Here is a 16,693-nt window from a genome sequence, read left to right as displayed (position 1 = left end):
GAGATCACCAAACCAGTAAAAAGGGTCTCAGGTAATATCAGGGAAACAGGTGGAATACAACAACTTTTCTAAAGGTAAATATATGACATGGTGAATAGGTGGAGTTGGAAGGTACATTGGAGGCATCTAAAAGATCATGGATAGATGGACAGATCTGCTGTGTGGATGGTGGAGAAAAGGTTGCATGTGAGTTTCTCTCTCCCATGTTTGCCCCCTCCCCCACCCTCAAGAACCTCTGGTGTCTGTACTAAAGCTCTGTGATGTAGGCCTGGAACTGTAGTCTAGAATATGTAGTCTCAATGCCTAGCTGCCTGAAGTAGCAATGAATTTCCAATGATATGAACTATCTTCATTTGAGAAGCCTTACTGCACCATGGGTGAACTTCAATTCAACTGGCTGGGTATTGCCATCTTTGTCTCTCTGTGTGGGGTTGGAGTGCTACTTCTGGCACTGTGCTACCTAAAGATGAATCTGTGTTTGCCAATATTTTGGAAACACAGAGACATCAATTAGGTAAGTAGAATCCCTCAGAGATATTAAATCTTTCATTTCAAATAGATGCTTTCAAAGCTATTAACTTCTAACTGTTGCTTTCATTGAATCTTACAAGTTTTGATTAAGTAGTATTTTAATCTTCACTTAGTTTAAAATATTGTTTTCTCTTGAGACTTCTTCCCTGACCTATGTGTTAGTAGTGTGTTTTTTAATCTCCAAACATTTTGGGATTTTCAGCTGTCCTTCTGTAATTGATTTCTAGTTTAATTCTATTATGGTCTAAAAACGTTTCTTTGTATGATTTCTACTTAACGTTTGTTCAGGTGTGTTTTGTGGCTCTGAATGTGGTCCATCTTGGTGAATGTTCCATGTGCGAGTGCGAGAAGAATGTGTATTCTGTTGTTGAATGAAGTATTCTATAAATGTCAGTTAGATCAAATTGATTGATGGTGTTGTTCAGGTCAACTATATCTTTACTGATCCGGCCATTTCTGATGGAGGGCTATTGAAATCTCCAACCATAACAGTGGATTCATCCTTTTTTTTTCTTGCAATTCTACCAGTTTTTGCTTCACATACTCTAACACTATGTTGTTACATGTGTATACGTTTAGGAGTGTTGTGTCTTCTTGGAGAATTGACCTCTTACTGTTATGTAATGCTCCTCTTTTAATTTTCATTCTTTTAATTTTCTTTTAATTTTAATTTAATTCTTTTAATTTTCATTCTTGTGAAGTCTGCGTTATCTGAAATTAATATAATTACTGCTGCTATTTATTTATTTATTTATTTATTGGTTAGTGTTAGCAAGTACATTTTTCTCTGTACTTCTGCCTTTGATGTATCTTTACCTTTATATTTAAAGTTTGTATTTTGTAAAGAACATATAATTAGGTCTTGTCTTTTTATCCACTCTGACAGTTTTTTTAACTGGTGAATTTAGGCCCCTTTCATTTAGTGATCTTTTAAATATAGTTGGATTAATATCTACTTTATCTGTAACTGTTTACTATTCATTATACCTATTCATTTTTTCTTCCCCTATTTTTCAGTTTTTATCTGGTCTTAAGGAAGCATTATATATGATTCCATTTTCTCACTTTTATTAGCACATCAGTTATTCTTTGTTAAAAAATATTTTTTTAAGAGGGAGGTAGCACAGGCAGTAGAGGGGAGAGAGAGAGAGAGACATAGAGAGAGACAGAGGGAGAAAGAGAATCCCAAGCAGGCTCCACACCCAGTGCAGAGCTTGATGCAGGGCTTCATCTCACAACCCTGAGATCATGACCTAAGACAAAATCAAATGGTCCTATGCTTTACCAACTAGTCACCCAGGTGCTTCTGTTAAAGTATATTTTCAAGGTTGCCCTAGAGTTTGTAATATGCATTTGCAACTTTCACATAATGCTATACCACTTAAAAGGTAGTGCAGGAGTTTCCAATTCCTTCTGTCCCTTATAAGACTGATGTCATTCGTTTCACTTATCCATATAATGTAATCACCCAACACGTTATCATTATTAGTATTGGGTCAGTTGAGAGTAAGACGAGTTAAAGTTTCATCTTCCTTCATCCCTTCTCTTCCTTTTCTTTTTGTAGATCTGAGTATAGATCCTTCTCCCTGAAGAAGTTCTTTTAACATTATTTCAGGGCAGGTCTACTGCTGATGAGTTCCCTGTTTTTATTTGTATGAGTTTTTATTCCTCTATCACTTTTGAAGGATAATATCACTAGATATAAAATTCTTGATTGATGGTGTTTTCTTTCAACCCCAGATATTTCACTCCAATATCTTACTTGCATGGTTTATGATAATAGGTCATAATTCTTATCTTTTTCTTGTAAAGGTGGGGTTTTTATTTTCATCTGGATTCTTAAAAGATTTTACCTTTTTGTTTCCTACATTTTGAAAATGTTATGTCCAGGTATAGACTTTTCTAGTATTTTTTTGCTTGGTGTTCTCTGAGCTTCTACAATGTATAGTTAATCTGCAACTAATTTTGGGAAACTCTTGGCCATTATTACTTCAAATATTTCTTCTGCTCTGTTCTTTCTTCTCCTTCTGGTATTCCAATGACAGCTATGTTACATATTTTTGAAACCTAGTTCTTGGGTACTCTAGATTTTAGCATTAAAAAATTATTTTGCTCCTTGAATTTTAGCTTGCAACATTTCAGCTGCCATATATTCAAACTCACTTGTTCTCTCCTTGACCAAATGCAACCTGCAGATGAGTGAAACAAAGGCATTCTTCATTTGTCATAGTGTTTTTGGTTTCTAACATTTCCTTTTGATTCTTTCCTGGAGTTTCCCTGTATTCTGCATATATTCCTCATCTGTTCTTGTGTGTTGTCTACTTTTTCCATTATAACCCTTAATATATTAATCACAGTTATTTTAAATTTTTTTCTAAAATAATTCTGAAATCTGTGTCATATCCAAATGTGCACCTGATGCTTGGTTTCTCTATTCAGGTTGCTTTTTTCTTACCTTTCAGCATGCCTAACATTTTTTCTTTGAAAGGCAAATAATAATAGGAGTATTATAAGTATTATAATAGGAGTATTATAAGTAATAGAATCTGAAATAAACAGATGTTTAGTGTGAAGGCTTATGTTAACTTGGCTAGGTGTTGGGCTGTGTTTAATATTTACTGTAGCTATACATGTCAGAGGCTTTAATTTCCCCTAGTTTCCTTGTTTTTGTCTCCCCTAGTGTCTTTAGGTTTCCCAAAATGTCCCTAAGTGGATCCCATACCTTGCAGCTCTTTTCAGCTGTGATCCTGCTGCTACACTGGAGCCCTGCTGATATGGTGGTAAGATTTGGGGAAAGGGGATATGATTAAAAGTCAGCCTTTTAACGGGCCTGTGTCCCTGGGTTGGGATGTTCACAAGTATTTTGAAGTTTTTTGTTTTGTGTTGTCCCACTCCATAGATGAATCAAGAAGTCTAGAGGGCGCTGCTGTAGGTGAATAATTTCCCATCTCTCATGTGACACAAGGCTCTGGTAGTCTTTTCCCCTGCTGAGTAGGCCTGTGTTAGGGAGAACTCTGGGAATATTTCACAGTGTTTTCAAACTGGTTACATTTCTCTCCAAACTACCCTCTTTTGCCAGACACATGAGCATTTTTTCATAGCTCTTTACTGGGAGAACCAGGTGGGGTTCCTGATAATAAAAGTTATGAATAAGTGGGGACCCCCATTAGATTGTGACACCAGGAGTTTCTCACTATCATGCTAGCTCACATGCATCCCATAGCAATTTGTCGAAGTGTCTATAAAGTGTTCACACCAGGAGAGCAATTCCAATCCTCCAGTGGTTTCTGTTCCAGGTAAGCTGATCTTAACTATGGTTTTCTGCATATGGTTCTCTGAAGATTTAGGATAAAATGATTGCCACTATGGTTCCAAGCAAAGTCACTGATTCTCACTTTGCTTCTTTCAAAGACTAAAGTGATGATTCCCAGGCTTTTTAAACGTGAGCACTGGAACCAGAAGTTGTCCTTCAGAAGATGACTCTTTATTTTCCTGTTTTTCATCCCAAATTTCTCTAAGAGTTTGGTTGGTTCAGAGAAGCACCTAAAATAGAAAGTTTAAGAGAACAGACATCCACTCCTCTAGAAACAGAGATCTGGCAGGGCTACGGGTTAAGGAACGACTAAGCTTTCCACTTGAAGCTCACAGGCTATCTGGATGTGGAGGCGGGTCGTGGGTAAAATCCCACACACAGTGATTCCATAGTCCTGGATTGGGTTATTTAGAGAGTCTGGGATCTGTGAAAGAGAACAAAGCTCCCCAGCACTTGATCAAGAATTACAACCCACATCAGGTATTACTCGACCAAGCCTTGCTTCATGTTGGGCTGATCAGGAGGGCAGTGCTGAGCCTCTGAAAGCCTCCGAGGGGAGACTGGGTTTTGAGCTGCATCCCACGATACAGGGTCCTACCTGAGGGAACACAGAAGTGACTGCTGGCCTCAGTTTCTCTGTCTTCACTGAACAAAGGATTTCTGGCTGAGAATATCAAGTGTGGACATCATACACAAAATCCTTCCTCAAGTTTGTCAGAGTAGCAAATTTTGAAAACATTTTATCATCTTTAAAAATTGATAAAAGCAAGGGCCACCAAATTCTATTAATTAAAATAGAGTCATAGTATTCATGGATATTAAATTTCCTTGTTTCCTAGAGAGAAGAGACAGAGAAAGGAGTCCTAGCTCCTCCATCTTTTATTTTTGTTCTAGCATCAGAGCAGAGCCAAGAGGAGGAGTAAAGGTGGGACACTGAAAGGTAAGGTTCTGCCGATTCCACCTGAGCCCTCCAAGTGACCCTTTCTGTCCTTTCTATGAGGTCCCTGGTCCATGATCTTTGAGGATGTCAGGTGCTAGATACGATCCCTCTCAGAAAAGAAGAGCCTCAGAGAAAAGGCTCATGGAAAGGCAGTTAGTGCCTAAGCCCCTTCTCAGTTTTCCTTGCGCTGCCCCTCCCTGAGCACGAAGTACTGATAGACCTGGTCAATGGTTATTGTCCTGTAAGTGGCCATGTGATTGTCAAGAGTCCGAACTTCTGTCTCTTGACTTTGTGAAAGATCTGTGACATCATGGATATTCAGATTCCTCTTAGAAGTAATCACTGACCTATGTTCCTCACAGGGATTTTTCAAGATCACATGGGATAGTATATACAAAAGTCCTGTGTGAATGACAAAAAGAAAACATACCTCTATGAGTCTTGTTATTATTATCATTGACTTGTGATCTTATATCCTCATTCTTGGTGCTATGCAAATCCAATCTACCAAGGGTATCACTTAAAGGACACTGTACTCAGCATCTCATAACATCTCTTGCTTCTACCTTCATCACTCTCCTGGATTCCCAGGCTGGAGAACTTGCCAGAGCAAAGTCGAGGAAGCAAGAAAGGTGATTTCTTTTCTGCAAACGTGATGAAACATTACCCTCTCTCCTGACCTCCCTTTTTAGCAGCATCTATGAAATCTAGGTCGTCAGTGAAATCTGGGGTTGACATGGGATAGAAAATCCTTAGGATCAGACGGTGAAAGCCTTGGGGGTGGGTATAGCCCTATTTTTGCCAGAATTGCCAGAATCACATATATTGTTTTGGCCATGGCTGCAGTTTGTACTTCCTGTCTCCTGCAGCCCCCTATGCTGGCATCATGATACCATCCACTTTTGTCAACTGTTATGTCCAGACCCCTTCTGTGAGGTGTGTAATTGGACAACTTCTGAGGTCTGTCAGCTTCTGTTCCTGGAGCCCCTGGAAGATGCTACTCTCTCTGTGATCCCCTTTGGCTGCCACAGCTCCTGTGACTGACTCATCATTCAGTCTGTCCCCTGCCTTCACAGCAGGCCCTCCAGGAGGCCTGAACCAGCCACTCTACCTGAGCCTTCCCCACCACTCCCCTCCCTTTTCTCACCTAACTTTTTCTTATCCTCACCACCAGGTCACCTTCTGCCACCACAGTCTTTTCCTCCTTTGAATTACAAATTCCCAGTGGACCCTCTACACCTCAACCCCTTTCGTTTCTCCTTTTCTTGCTACATGACATTTAGAAAGGGGATCCTGTTGCCCAAACAGAGGCCACTTTACCTCTGAATACCATCCTTTATCCTGACCCCACCATTTTCCAAGATGGCAACCTCTTATCAAGTCTGTCGCAGACAAAGAGTCCCACTGATTCATTTGCCTCCCATCATGTACCAACAACCCTGTTTGTTTCACCACCGCCAGGCTGAACTTTAACTGTGACTCAATGTAAGTCGATTTCCATCTCCTTGAAGCCCGTTGGAGAGAACTCATCACCAGATAGCCCTGGTGGGTGGTCCACTTATGTCCCAATAATTAGAGGTAGTGGATGTTCAAGTCCATTGATTTCAGAATTTTTCTGTTGGAAGGCTCATGCCCAGAACATGTGCCTCCCCACATTATCCCACTCTAACTTTAAGCAAGAGCAAGATACTTTCCATCTACCAGAAACCCATCTCTGGGGAGACTCTGCTACCAAGCACAAGGAGGCCAGTGGAGTTTCTTTCCTTGACCTTAATATCCAGACAATCTTGGAGAGACAAATGAAAAACAGAATGCCTTTCCAGGTTTTAGAGAAGAAAGAAAAAGAAGAGGAACCATTTTCAAAACAAATGTGGTCAGGACACCAATGGACATCTTCAGTGAATTCACTGCAGCCATTTGATGTACAGGTCACCACAGTCCCCAAAACCGGCTGGAAGGTGGAAGGCAAACAGGAGTACCTGCACATTTGTCAGCAGCTCCTCTATCTCATATGTTTGGGGGAAACTTGCATCAGAAATATATCCAGCTCTTCTGGGGTCTTCTCTCTTTGCATAGTGAGTCCTTAGTAGCCACGCTCCTGGTTTCTAGTAGTACTTCCTGACTAGAGTCTCACTTTGTCTTCTTCAATGGACTCTGTAATATTTCTGCAATCAAAATGTAGGATCAAAAAGTTCTACTACATCCTCATTCCCATCGCTTTCCTCTCCCTGTGTATATCCCCAACCCTTGCCTCAAACCCCATCCCAATTCCAGCCCCTACTTTTCACTCAGGTGAACCCCCAGGCCAACCTCGAATCTCACCTCCCAATCATATCATCTTTTTCTTCATTCCAGACTAGGGACTGTGGAGTGTTTTTACATTGATCCATGAATGAATAAGTCAGACTCTCCTATCTTGACTGAAAATCAGTACCTGGCATGGCATGTGTTGAAGAAGCACCAGGAAAGTTTATGAGGTTTACTCACTGGGTTCCCAAAAATCTCAAGAAGTTGCTTGTCCTCAAGCCCCCATCCTTCCATTGGTTAGCCGGTCATCCCATGCCTGTGTACCAGTCTCCATCCTTCCTGGCCATTTTCATATTACCTGCGAACCCCCAGAGAAACTGGAGTTTCATGGTTCAAGGAAGGTAAGCCCACGCTGGTGCCTGCGTGCCTGTAGAAGTCTAGCGTCTCTCACATTGATGAAGCCCCTGTGTAAATTAACAGAAATATCTCAGCCAAAAGGTAGACATCTTTGCTCAAAATTCCCTGAGCTCCAGGGCCATAGTAGCAAGGATCTAGCAAAGACTGAATCAAGTTTCCAAGGATGTTTCCATAAGAGGGTCCCAACTGAATTCCAGCTAAGGATGAATATGATGAGGAATATTGGGCATGTCCTAGAGAAGAGCCCAGAAGACAGCCCACAAAGGGTCTCAGAATGCTCCCTAGTGAAGGGTCTTAAGTCTGCCTTGTGGGCAAAAAGTAACTGTGTGTCATTCAAGGAATCACTCAGGGAATGAATTACTAAATATCTCAAGGAAGGACACAGATGAGAGTCAAATGAAAACGATTCTTAGATTACATTTGATAAAGAAATATTGGCAGATTGCTGTGGACAGGATTCCTATAGGCATATGTTGTTCATGGCTGACTGATGACAGTGCATTGCCTTTGTGTAGGAATTCCCAGAATAATATGGAAAACACAAATTCAAAAAAGACTATGGTGGATATGGTTTACTGCCAGATTATATTCTAGAGCCTTCTTTTCTTGATCTCAATACATGACAGTGCTAGAGGCCCATATTATAAGATTTTGGATGAGTCAGAGGACGGGTCTACTGTTCATGGTTCTTGAATCCATAAAATTCTGTATGTTGAGAGGAGCCAAAACATGGCCTCTTTCCAAATTGACTTTCCCTCCTCAGCCATGTATATTTCTGTGGTGGATTCCAAAGCTGAGTTTTCTAGCCCCCTTGAGAGAAGCTCTAAAACTTTTAATGGAAACACGATGAGAACAACAATGTCAGTCCCCACCCTGGATCATTCTCTCCCTGTTATGTCATCTGTGGGTGATGAAGAATGGAGGGCCCTGAAACCATCACTTTCTGACACCAACCATGAGCTTGCAAAGGGTATCCAGACAGCTGGGTATGGAAGTCAGACTTTTCAGCCCCTTGCCCTTAGCATCATAGCTCAGTGAGACAGGGTGATATTTTCCTCGAAAATAGATGTGGCCCAGAAGAGGCCCCAAGGCAAGCTGAAGCTGGACATGAGCTAAGGGATGAGAATGTGAGTCTCAGGGATGGGACAGAAATGGTTCAGGGCAGAGTGATGGTGGAGAAGAATTTAGAACATTTTGCAATGTGCAAGTTGTCCAAGGATATATTCAACACTGAGGAGCTATTTACTCTTCCAGCTCAATCTTGTGAAGTCTTGACAACCAATGAGTTGGAAAGCTCCAAATGATAAATGTCAATTTGAGAAAGGTAGAAGCTGCACTAACCACTGAACATCCCTCTCCAGAAATACTGGTTCCCCAAGGTTCTAATCTATCAGACCCTAAAAGACAGCTCCTTAGTCAGTTAATGTTGAAATTGGAGGGGGAGGAGCATAGTCAGGCACAAGAATGTCCCACTGACATGCCCCTCACTTCAGATAGCTTGACTTCCAAGCCTCACTGACTCAGTCCCAGAGTGTCTGTTGTGGGGACATGGGAGCGTCTCAGGTGCTTCATGTCCACTTGGATGACAACAGGATTAGTCTGGAGTAGCAGGAGGCCTGGCACTCTAAGCAGGTCTTAGGTAGGTCCAGTCTAAGAATTTCCAACAAAGGAAAACTGCAAAGAAAGTGAGACCTCAGGGTTCCCAAGCAGGAAAATGTAGAAGTGAGGATTCAGGGGTAGGGACATCTGTAGCCAGAAAGAAGAGCCACCATGTTGAGGACAGAAAATTAGAAGGTGCTTCTCCATCTCTCTCACAGAATGAACAGTTTCTTCCCAAGAGTTACTTCAGAAAAAAGATCAGGCATTTCATTCAGTGGATCAAGTCCAAGAAAATAAATCACAAAGCTGGAACGTTGTCAGCACCAATCCCTGTTAAAAGTGTGACTGCTCTTGTGAGTGGTGGGCCTCTGAACCTCATGAGCTCATGACTGCCATTGGGAAGAACATAGAAGAGAATGTGACATGTAAGTATGAACCTGAGGTCTCAGAGTTAAGCCAGCAGAAGGAAGACTGTAGGCCCAGGGAGGGTCTAACAAGACACATCCCTCCAACTCTCAGGCTTTCTCTGACCCATAGCACGATAAAGAGGAAGTATTGAGTTCTGTAGACAAGAAGCTGTTTCTGCTGAACAGAGCTGTCTTACAAGTGTCAGGGACAGAGACAGAATCAGACACCCCCAGAAATTTGGTGCCTTTAAGAAGTGCTATTAAACTAGAGTCAACCCTCTTCTTCTCTGCCTTCTAGGGAGCCTGTGTGTCATCCAAGCCCCACGTGTGTGTATTAAGTATGCAAAGTCCTTCCAGCCACACTCACCACTGATGAAAGTACTGTGTTCAGAGATCTGACTCTTCTACTCAAGCAGAAAATGCTTCTTCAGCACTTCCAGGGAGTAGAAATTTCCCTAAAGAAATCATTCACTACTTGTTGAGAAAACATTACAGCTTTCACAATAACATATCCTCCTATGAAAACATTTTTTTAAGCACAACCAAGAACATTAATCTTCATCAATAAATGTTTGTTCTAATAGAGAGTGGGGTTCTCTGGGTACTGCACTGGGGCTGTGGGGTGGTGGGGTGCATGGGAGTGGGGATTTGTGCTTAAGGAAAGGAAGAAGTGAGTTCAGCTCTTACTGATTTCCTCTTTGGGCTTCTAAAACCATACTGGTTCCTTGTGAGAAGGCTGACAGTGGCCTTCTCATTTCTTTCCTGGGGCCCTTAATTTGACCGTGCTCAGGGGTCCTATATTTAAAACATTTAATTTTTTTCATAAAAAGTACAAAAGGCTCACTCTGAAAACATTCTGGCCTTCACAAAGCGAGAAAAACCCTTAAAGTCTAGAACTTGGCTCCACCTGTGTTTTCATCTGCTCCCAAACTATCCTGAAGTAGACAGAGCTGCAAGGTGGGATGAGTTACTACAGAATGTAGGCCTCACCTCCTGGAGACTACTTGCGGCTTATTAGAGCACAGGGATACCAATTCGGCTTAAGAGGATATGATATAATCTTTGTTCGTGAAGACTACCTCCAGGGATGCTGTCAGGGCGGCTGTCCTGCTATATGGTGCCTGCCTTCCAGGATATGCTACATTTTATACCAAGGTTACAGTAATTTATAGGTGCATTAGTTATGAATTGCTGTGTATGGATACCCCAAAATTTAGTGGCTAAAAATACATATTTATTATCTCACAATTTTTGTGGATCAGAAATTCAGGCAAGGCCTATCTGAATTTTCTGCTTCAGAGTGTCTAGAAGGCTGCAATTAAGGTGTCAGCTGAGGCTAGGTTCTCATCTGAAGGCATGACTGGGGAAGCACCACTTCTGTACTCACTTACACAGTTGTTGTCAGGCTGCAGTTCCTCAAAGCCTGTTGAATTGAGATCCTCAATGCCTTGTTGGCCCCTGTGGGAGTTGGCTGGTTCCTTGACAGTTGGGCTTCTCCAACATGGCAACTTACTTCATCAAAGCTGGGAGAGAGTTTGCAAACAAGACAGAAGTTACAGTCGTTTCTAACTAATGATGGAAATGACATCCCATTAGCTTTCCTTGATTCTATTAGTCAGAGGCAAATCACTAAGGTCAACTAATGCTCAAGGGGAGGGGTAATTACACAAAAGTGTACACTTCAGGAGGTGGAGATCGTTGGATTCTTTGAAGTCTTCCTAAAGCAAGGGTTTCTTCCTGGACACCCTACTCAGTTCACTGAAGCAAAAGTGGCCAAAGGTGCCAACAGGATCCTTCTCCTCATCCATTTCTATGTTATCAAGGTCAAAGCTATTTAACGGCTAAGTGGAGTGGCAGCTGGTAAGAAGATATCAGAGAGACTGGAGCATCCAAAGAAGGAAGAACAGGTTGTATAGAGGTAAAGGTGGTGTGGGGTCATCCTGAAAGGTAAAGTAAAATGAACCCTTAGAAGCACCTGACTCACCAGCATTCAGACATAGAGGGGAGGCAAGCTTAGGGGCAATATGGCTCATCCTGGCTCTACCACAATCCCTCCACTTTGCCCTAGCTCCCAGGCCTGAGGGCTAAAGAAGTAAGCTCAGCTTCTGTAGACATAGCCAAACTGATAGAGGAACCAAACCCTACAAGGTTTAATTTCTGTTCTTATTAATATATTTAGTACAGCACATATATCAGTTAAAATTTAATTCTCCTACCTTGAACATCAGAGAGAATGAGTCACCCAATTGATGGGAAAGTTAGGACTGGGATCTCAGAATATGTACCTCCCATCTTGGGACATTATCCATGTACCTATGGCTTGTGGACTTCTAATCAAGGAAGATGTGGTGGTTTAAAGGTGTTGAGTTAATAGCCTGGGGTCACAAAACTAGTCATACCTAGTGTCCACTGCCTCCATTCAGAGAAACATTAGATGAGGCAATTAGACAGAATTTGCATACTCAGAACATCCAGGAAGTGATCTGTCCAAATGATATGGTACCATCATCCATGAGTCATCTCATACTTTTGTTCTACTTCTAGGATTATTTTCCTTTCTTCAAGATTCCTGTTTCTATAGGAAAGCAGGACGATCATAAAAAGCAAGAAAGTGTATTAGCTGAAAAATGACTGGAGAGATGAGCTTCAATTTTTCTGGAAAAGATGTGGTTTGTGCCCACCCTCAGGGATCACAGTGTTATGAGAATCCAGGGGAGTATCATTTACATGATATAGTGTGATGCCTGAAGAATTGTCACTGACATATAATGCAATGGGAATGGCCTACATGAACTTTTTCTACCTTAAGTCTAACTCCAAACCTAAAGTCAGGGTTGACAAAATGCATGAATTTATTGGTACTTTGATATGGATGGGCATGGATATGGGGATGGCGACCCCAGATCCCAGCTTCAGGCTGTGAAACTGTAAATTTCTCTGGTGTTGGGTGCTGCCTAAGGCATCAAGTTCCTTGAGGAAGCCTTCAGGGGGATTAACACTGAGCACTATGTCCCAATCAGCAGTCGCAGTGAAAGAGTCCAGGCCTCGAGAAGGGGCTCTTCTCTTGAGGTTTTTCCCCTAGAAGTTTCATAGGCCCTGGATCAGAGCCTAAATCAGGCTACTTTCCTTAGGTCACAAGGACACATGTGGTCTTCATTAGGCAGGCAGAGTGACAGGTTCAGAGACCTGTGGAGGCTGCCTCCTTCTCTCTCCCAGGAGACTCAAGGTCTATTCCTTCCTTCATTGATGGGGATGGGGAGCAGGGAAGGACCTTATTATTATACAAGTGTAGCAGTGCTTCCCTGTGGAGAGGAGGTTGGGCTGGCAATGAGAAGAGTGGGTCATTTTCCTATGTTGGGATACTTTCCCAGCTTTGGGCAAACTTCATTTTGGCAGGATAATTTACCAAGCTATTGATAGCTGCTTCTATTCCCTGCCAGAGGGGACTCCAAAAGGAATAAAAGTTAACTTCTCCTTTTGTCTTACTGGAAATTATGGGCTTCTGATTTCAGGGGACATTACTGGCCTCCATGTTTCTTGACCCCAAAGTGAAGTTGTGAGGCACCTGGCACCTGTTGCACATCCTGTCCAGATTCTTCTACACAAGAGGAGAAATAAGCCAGGTGTTCTCAAGAGAGAGGAGAGACGGAATGACAAAGGTGCTGGAGAGAAAGGAGAGTTACTTTAGGTACCAGTGGTCCCATGAGACTTGATAAGAATGATGTAAAGATGTGTTCCTTAAGTGGATGGGTTCTGTGTGGCAATCCTCAAGGAAACAGAATGATTTTTTTAAGGGATGAAATGATGTTTGCTGAGATGATGAATCATCAAACCCCATTATTTGGGAACTGCAACAAAACGCTTCATTGTCCACACATGGCATAGAGGCTATACAACCACTAGCCTTTTACTTGGCCAAATGAGCTTGGACAATAAATGTCCCAGTGGCAACCATGATGGACTTAAGAGCAAAGGCCCTTTTGTAAATATTTGTCTAATAGTGAATTTGCCTTGATAGCAAAAGCCTCTCCCACCAACCACACCACCAACCATGACTAATACAGGATACCTTCCTTTAACATGGGGGCTTTGAACTAGATTTTTAAAAACTTTTTTTAACGTTTATTTATTTTTGAGAGACAGAGAGACAGAGTGTGAGCAGGGGAGGTGCAGAGAGAGAAGGAGACACAGAATCGGAAGCAAGTTCCAGGCTCTAAGCTTTCGGCACAGAGCCCGATGCGGGGCTCGAACTTACAAACTGCGAGATCATAACCTGAGCCGAAGTCGGCCACTTAACCAACTGAGCCACCCAGGCACCCCTGAACTAGACTTAATTTAATTTAGAAAAATCAGGCAATGCTTGTTGCACTTCAATTCTGTAAAACATGCTTTTATGTACATTATCCCATTCAATGTTTATAATCCTTCCAAGTAGGTTTCTTAATCCCCTCTCATAGAAGGGCAATCAGGAGGACAGAGAAGGTAATATATATTTAGTGTGCTAGTATGGCAAGAGGGAGCTAGGATGGAGAGCCCCCTTGCACTGATTGGAATTATTTGGATGTAATGGACAGCAAAAACAATGGCACTGACTTAAGAAAGAGAATCTGTTGATTCAAGTACCTGAGAAAATGTAGCAGTAAGGCTGGCCTCTGGCAGGAGGGTTCAAGCTGGGGCTCAGTTGATGCCATCAAGATTCAGTTTCTATCCATTTCTCGGCACAATATTCTGCACTGACTTTCTGTACACATTGTGTACCTGTAAGTGTATCTTTCAAGCTGTACTTTCAAAAGTATAGCTAAAAATGGGCTGTCTCTCTCAAAGTCCTTGTAAAATCCCATTGTGCCTATTGTCTCCAGTTGGGTCACATGCTGATTCCTGAACAGTCACTTCTGTCAAAAGCATAAAACCATCTTTTGGTCAAGCCTGAGTTAGATACCCATTCTTAAATAGGAGTGTCCAGGAAAGACAGCTAGATCTTTGCATGGACTGAGACTTAGAATGAGGTTAATTCTCTGGAGATCAATAGAGGGACTATTTCCAGAACCTTCCAGAACCCAGTGAATTCTGGGTGTCAAAACAAAAACAGATATCTCCTACATCTCTCTCTCTCTCTCTCTCTCTCACTGCCCCATTCTGCCTTTTGTCCAGAGGTATGCCACTGACTAAAGCTTGGAGTTGCAGGAAATGTTGATTTTGCGGAGACCCTGGGATAGGAAAAAAGTGGGATGGGGCCCAGGACTTGCACTTGAAGTGGGAGGAAGCAGTCAGAGGCTCAACATCCATGTAGATCGACCATCCAATAATCTGTCCTCTCACGGTCTACCTTTTCTCATCCTAGAGCCCTTTACCTCCATTCCAGTTTAGTTATGGCCGTAGCCCAGAACTTGTCACCAGGAACATTTCTGCCATCTGAAAAAACTTTCTGACATTCCATCTGATTTTTTTCTTTCAGCTTATGCCCTCACTATGCCAATTCTTCAATCTGTTCAGCAGGAACTACAAGCCATTTTATACATCACTCTGTCCATCTGACAGAGTTTTTCTCCATTTCCTCCCTCTCCAAGGAAAATTTTAGGGTCCCACCACTTAATACTAAACCTAAATAGCTCTACTCTCAACAGCCAACCCCATTTGCCTTTTATCTGTCACACCTGGCAAAAGTCAGTTCTCTGTTTTTTAGACCTTTCTTTTAATAAGGGGCTAATTCCTCTTGGATCAAATCACACAAGAAAGTATGTTGATGCCACCATAAATGTTCTATAATAATGGTCAGCTCCAACACTGCCCGAAGACAATCCATTCATTTCCTCAGTGTTTACTGTGTACTGGGCTTTCTTCTAAGCATTGGGGGCACACCAGGGAAGGAAACAGCTCCCTGTCATGGTGGAGCTTATAAGATGGCTTTAGTCAATTTTAGTCAATTTAGTCAATTTAGTCAATTCTCATGCCTAAATGCTCAAAACGATTTCACTTTCCTACAAATTCTCCACAGTCTTTGAGCATGTGTGCTGGATCACCACTGGGAAATGAGAAGTCACCGGAACTTTTCATCATTAAAACATTTCAAACAGTAACAAAACCAAAACGTGAAACCCATCCCTTCTTTCCTCACTCCTTGCTATTACACTGGAAGCTTTCCTCGGGGATCTGTCCTTACTTTCCAATTGAGAACACTTCCCCCATCGTGTTGGAGTATCTGGCCTAATCATCTGCTTTTCCAGAGGACCCAACCATGTGTACCTCACCAGCCTGGCTGCACAGTAACGGAGCTCGAAAGCCTTTGGCGGGGAGTAGGAGCGAAGGGAGGCTTTTCCCAGGGGCGGTCCGCCCAACGTGCAGTTGGGCCACGTCCAGGGGTGAGTCACACCCAGGGGCGGCTCTGCGCCCAAAGCGAGCTGCCCCTAGAGCGGGACCACGTCCCGTTAGGGACACGCACAGAGGCATGGAGACGTCCAGGGCTAGCCGCGCCAGGGGGCGAGCTGGTCCCAGGCCAGCCACACCAGGGGGCCAGGGGCGGCCCGAGAGGTTGTGGTGCTTGGCTTGTCAGCGGCGGCCATGTTGGGAGGTCTAACCGAGAGACGTCTCACCTCAGACTTCTGGAATCTGTGTGCATCACTTCTGGAAGATGAGGGTTTAGATTTGCCTCAACCCCTAACTCCCACCCACAGGCGGCCGCAGCCTCGGAACGTGATGACACCTGGCGGAGGGGCTGTGCCACCCCTTTTGCGGAGGTCACTGTCCTGTTAAATATAGCAACGATATTGACTGCTGTTAAGACTTCACTTTAGGGGTGCCAGAGTGGCTCAGTTGGTTGGGCAGCCGACTTCGGCTTAGGTAATGATCTTGTGGTTCGTGGGTTCGAGCCCCGCGTCAGGCTCTGTGCTGACAGCTAGCTCAGAGCCTGGAGCCTGTTTCGGATTCTGTGTCTCCCTCCCTCTCTGGCACTCCCCTGCTTTCTCTCTCTCGCTCTCTCGCTCTCTCTCAGAAATGAATAAAATTTAAAAAAAAAGAAAAAAGACTTCACTTTATATCAGCCATCTGGTCTTGCCCAAGAAACCTAAGTCTGAGATCTTAGCTATTATGTGCAGAGATAATAACATCTAACAATGGTGGCCCTGACACCTGGAATGAACAATGAAGTTTTGAGTAGTGTTAAAGGTCGATGTTCCTGAAGGGGTTAGGAGTGCTGATGGTGACCATGTGTGCCTTCCAGCCCCTAGAACCCAGTACCTTGGA

The 16,693-nt window shown here is 42.9% G+C and overlaps 1 protein-coding gene across 1 annotated transcript in view; it reads left to right on the top strand.

Annotated features, from left to right (window-relative positions):
- The window catches only part of LOC144227590 (uncharacterized), a 69,892-nt gene that overhangs the window by 4,931 nt on the left and 48,268 nt on the right, over positions 1-16,693 (top strand). The window contains 7 exon segments of the mRNA XM_077759286.1: positions 3,212-3,311; positions 4,739-4,784; positions 5,376-5,436; positions 5,654-5,798; positions 5,800-5,881; positions 5,884-6,036; positions 6,072-6,362. Of these exon segments, the coding sequence (XP_077615412.1) occupies positions 3,212-3,311; positions 4,739-4,784; positions 5,376-5,436; positions 5,654-5,798; positions 5,800-5,881; positions 5,884-6,036; positions 6,072-6,362 (878 nt within the window).

The sequence above is a fragment of the Crocuta crocuta genome, unplaced genomic scaffold, assembly GCF_008692635.1.
Source record: "Crocuta crocuta isolate KB4526 unplaced genomic scaffold, BGI_CrCroc_1.0 scaffold41, whole genome shotgun sequence".
Taxonomy (NCBI): Eukaryota; Metazoa; Chordata; class Mammalia; order Carnivora; family Hyaenidae; genus Crocuta; species Crocuta crocuta.
This window is presented reverse-complemented; position numbering and strand designations above follow the sequence as displayed.